The sequence below is a fragment of the Osmia bicornis genome, unplaced genomic scaffold, assembly GCF_907164935.1.
Source record: "Osmia bicornis bicornis unplaced genomic scaffold, iOsmBic2.1, whole genome shotgun sequence".
Lineage (NCBI taxonomy): Eukaryota > Metazoa > Arthropoda > Insecta > Hymenoptera > Megachilidae > Osmia > Osmia bicornis.
The window spans coordinates 22983-26855 of NW_025791040.1; the positions used below are offsets into that span (position 1 = coordinate 22983).

General features: G+C 56.4%; 1 protein-coding gene across 1 annotated transcript; it reads right to left on the reverse strand.

The window, feature by feature from the left end:
* Positions 1 to 1030: 1030 nt before the first annotated feature.
* LOC114881437 lies at positions 1031 to 2943 on the reverse strand (the record flags this gene model as incomplete). The annotated part of the gene is made up of 3 exons (XM_046289383.1): positions 2933 to 2943; positions 2694 to 2867; positions 1031 to 2579 (listed from the first exon to the last, which is right to left on the reverse strand). Coding segments are annotated over exons 1-3 (1734 nt in total), but the record flags the coding sequence as incomplete, so codon positions are not given.
* Positions 2944 to 3873: the final 930 nt, after the last annotated feature.

A 3873-nucleotide genomic window follows, 5' to 3' on the forward strand; every position in this document is an offset into this window, starting at 1 on the left:
ACAGGATGGACCAGAGGTTGCCCGTCGGCCTCCGCGAAGAAACGGCGGAAGAAGTCCGCCAAAAAGACGAGCGCGAAGCAGTCCCCGGCTGCATCGCCCACTGGGATAGCGGGCCCCAGCAACGCAGGAGCAGCTGTGGAGGCAGCGGTGGAGCCGGCGCGCAATGGGGCCTAAGGGTCCTTTCCTGTAGGCCAACTTCAACCACTCGGACGGGGCGCAGGACCTTTTGCTACAAACCCTGGCCGAGTGGCAGATTGAGATTGTGGTGGTGTCGGAGCCGTACCGCGTACTGGACCGACCCAACTGGTTCGGCGATGCGGCGGGCTCCATCGCCATCGTCCTGGGGGTCGGCACGTCCCCCCGCCCGCCGATGTCTTAGCACGGGGGCGGGTTTCGTGGCCGTTGACTGGCGGGGCGTAGCAGTGTTGGGCGAGTACGCGCCGCCCAGCTGGTCCCTGGAGCGGTTCGAGGAGTTCCTGGACTGGTTGGGCAGCATTGTGGTTAGCTCCCACACCTGGCCGACGTTGGTCTTCGGGGATTTCAACTCCTAGGCCGAAGCCTGGGGATCCCCGAGGACCGACGCGAGAGGAGGGGCGGTACTGCTCTGGGCGGCCGGCGCGGGGTTCCTGCTCCTGAACAGGGGCTCTGCCAGCACCTGCGTTCGGGCTCAGGGGGAATCCATTGTGGATCTGTGCTGGGCGTCCCCTGTGGCCAGGCGCATGGTGCAAAATTGGAGGGTGGCGGCGAGGGAGACGCTGAGCGATCATCTATACAACACCTTCAGCAACTCCCTCCCCGCCGCCCCAGGCCGGCGCGTGGCCCGCCACTGCGTCGCTGGTCCCGTCCACCAAAGCGAGTGCTGCTGTAGCTGATCTGTCGTCATGCCTCTTGACGCGCAGTCAGCCGGATTCGATGATCCTGGTACATGCCTCCAGTGAAAGTTCTGCGTGATCTCCTGGATTTGGATTACCCTGTTGCGTACGTAATCCTTCCATTTGGAGGGGTGCGTCTTGATCCAAGCCAGCGTAACTTCTGAGTCCGTCCACATAAATGTCTGAGAAACGGACATGTTCAAAGTAGCGTGAACATGCCGCATCAGTTTCGAGAGTAGCAGCGCTGCTGTGAGTTCCAACCTCGGGATGGTCAGACGTTTGAGTGGTGTCACTCGCGTTTTCGAGCAGATGAGAGAAGTGTGGGTACCCGTGGACGGTGCGTGGACAACGAGATAGACGACGGCTGCCATTGCGAGGACAGAAGCATCTGAGAAACCATGTAGCTCAACTGTTGACGTGGTCAATGTGTTGAACCATCGTGGAATGGATAGCCTGGCCAGGCGCGTTAAATCTTCTCTGATGCTGAGCCAGCGATTTGTAATTGAAAGAGGCAGCAGGTCGTCCCAGCCGAGTTCCTGTAACCAGAGCTCTTGAATGAGAATTTTGGCTCTAATAACTACAGGTGCAACAAAACCGAGAGGATCAAATAGTTGTGCTACTTCTGAGAGGACGAGGCGTTTCGTGAACTGCGTGCGTTGAGTAGCTGATATGGTTGCGAAATTGAATGCGTCTTCATGCGGTGTCCATTTGATTCCGAGAATCTTGGTTTCGCAGTCGTCAAACGAAATTGATGCGTTGTTCTGATTATCTGCGAGGGCTTCAAGCAACGACTTGCTGGTAGAGTGCCATTTTGCCAACGGAAATCCACCCGCTTGGCAAAGTTGCGTCAGCTGACTTGCAACATCCTGTAGATGGTCTGCGGTATCTGCGCCACCAAAAATGTCATCGACGTACCTGCCATTTTTGATGGGTTCGACGGCAAGGGGATATTTCCACCCTTCATCGTCAGCGAGTTGCAAGAGCGTTCTCACGGCTAGGTACGGTGCAGCTTTCGTTCCGTACGTGACCGTGGTCAGCTGGTACTGCGTTTCCTGTTGAGTTTCATCAAGCCAGAGTATCTGCTGCAAGCTCCAGTCCTCCGGATGCACCTTGATTTGGCGATACATCTTCGTGATGTCGGTTGCAAACAGATGTTTGAATCTGCGTATCCAGATGAGCAGATCTGCGATGTTCAGCATAAGGTTCGGACCGGTGTGGAGAAGATCATTTAATGCGTGTCCTGAAGAAGTTGGGCTGGAGCCATTGAACACCACTCGCAAGGCGGTGGTCGTGCTGCCCAACTTGAGAACGCCATGGTGCGGAAGAAAGTACTGAAACGGACTGATTATTGAGTCATTGTTCAGTCTTACCATGTGACCAAGCTGCTCATTTTCGAGCATGAACTTGGTGTACAGCTGTTTGTACTGAGCGTCCTTGCTGAATCTTCGGAGTATCCTCTGAAGACAATGGTGCGCCGTCTGGTATGAATTGCCAAGTGCTCGTGGATGAAGCTTGAGCGGCAATCGCACGATGTATCTTCCAGAGGAGTCTCGCGAATGCGTGGTCTGGAAATGATCTTCGCACTCTTGCTCTTCTTGTGTGAGCAAGGGTGCCGTGTCCTGTGGTGGCTCTTCCTGCGTCCAGAAGCGGCTGAGTAACTCACCCAACTGGCAATCGGTGTTACTGACCGTCACCTGAAGAGAGGTCCTGCGAATGGTCTGAATGCCCTCGAGGGGCCCGATTACGAGCCAACCGAAGATCGAAAGTTGAGCGATCAACGGTGTTGAAGCGTTCCGGATGATGTTTGGCTTGATGACTTGCCTGTATGCGTCGGCTCCGAGAATAATGTCCACCGGTCTGGAGACGAGAAATTGCGGATCTGCTAGATTCAATTTCTCCAGATGCGATGGCAGCGTTGGACGAGCTGGTGGTTCGGATGGTAAGCAAGTGGTCACCTTCGTCAGCACATGTGCTTGAATGGTGACTGAGAGTGGTCTGTAATTTGAATGGAGGGTAATATTGACCACTCCATTCGTCTGCGAGGTCCTTGCTCCACCAACTCCGTGGACATCCAATGAGGAGCGTTGTCTTCTGAGTCTGAGCTGCGTTACTAATGACTCTGAAATCAACGAGACTTCAGAGCCTGAATCAATGAGTATTCTTACTTGCTGCACTGCGAGGTCAGTGTGCACTCTTGCGAGTGCCGTTGCTAAAAGCGTGGTCCGTGGTCAGCGTGTACTGGTTGCGTGGGCTGAACGATTTCTGTGTGCGTGGACTGCGATGGCTGCGGGTGCGTTGACGACTGCACCGTCACTTCAATGTGTGGTAGTTGAAGTAGTTGACGTGGTCTGCGTGGTGGCTGCTGGAGCCGGCGTGGGCGTGGTCTGCGCTGCCGCTGCTGGAAGGCCTGGTACCAGCACCTTGCTGATATCAGCACCATGCAGCATGGTATGGTGAATCTCCTCACAGATCTTGCACCGTTGTCGTGTGCGGCAGCTGCGCAGGTTATGGTGGCCGAGACAGTTCACGCAAAGTGCGTGGGCATTGACCACGTTGGCACGGTCGTGCGGGGTCAGTGCTCTGAACGGTGGGCACGCCGAAAGAAAATGATCTTTCTGGCAGAAAGCGCACGGGTAGAGTGCGGACTGCGTCGACTTGGCGTTGGCTGCGGGTGCTGCGTGGGCTGATGTAGCTGGTCGAGCGGTTCCTGCGTGGACTGCGGCTCGTGCTGGAGCGGAGCGTTGCTGCTAAGGCTGCGTGGTCCTGGATGTCGTGGTCGGCGTGGGCTGTACGGCACGAGCAGTGCTCAGCTGCTCCAGCTGTTAGAGCGTGCGTGCGCGTGCGAGCAGAAACGTGGTCAGCTGTTCGAACGTAGGATAGTCCTTCGTCGTGGCCAGCGAGGACTCCCAATGCTCGCGCGTGTCCGCGTCGAGCAGTCTCACGAGCATGGTGAGGAGGAAACAGTTGTGGACGTCCTCCAGTCCGAACGAGCGGAGCGCTT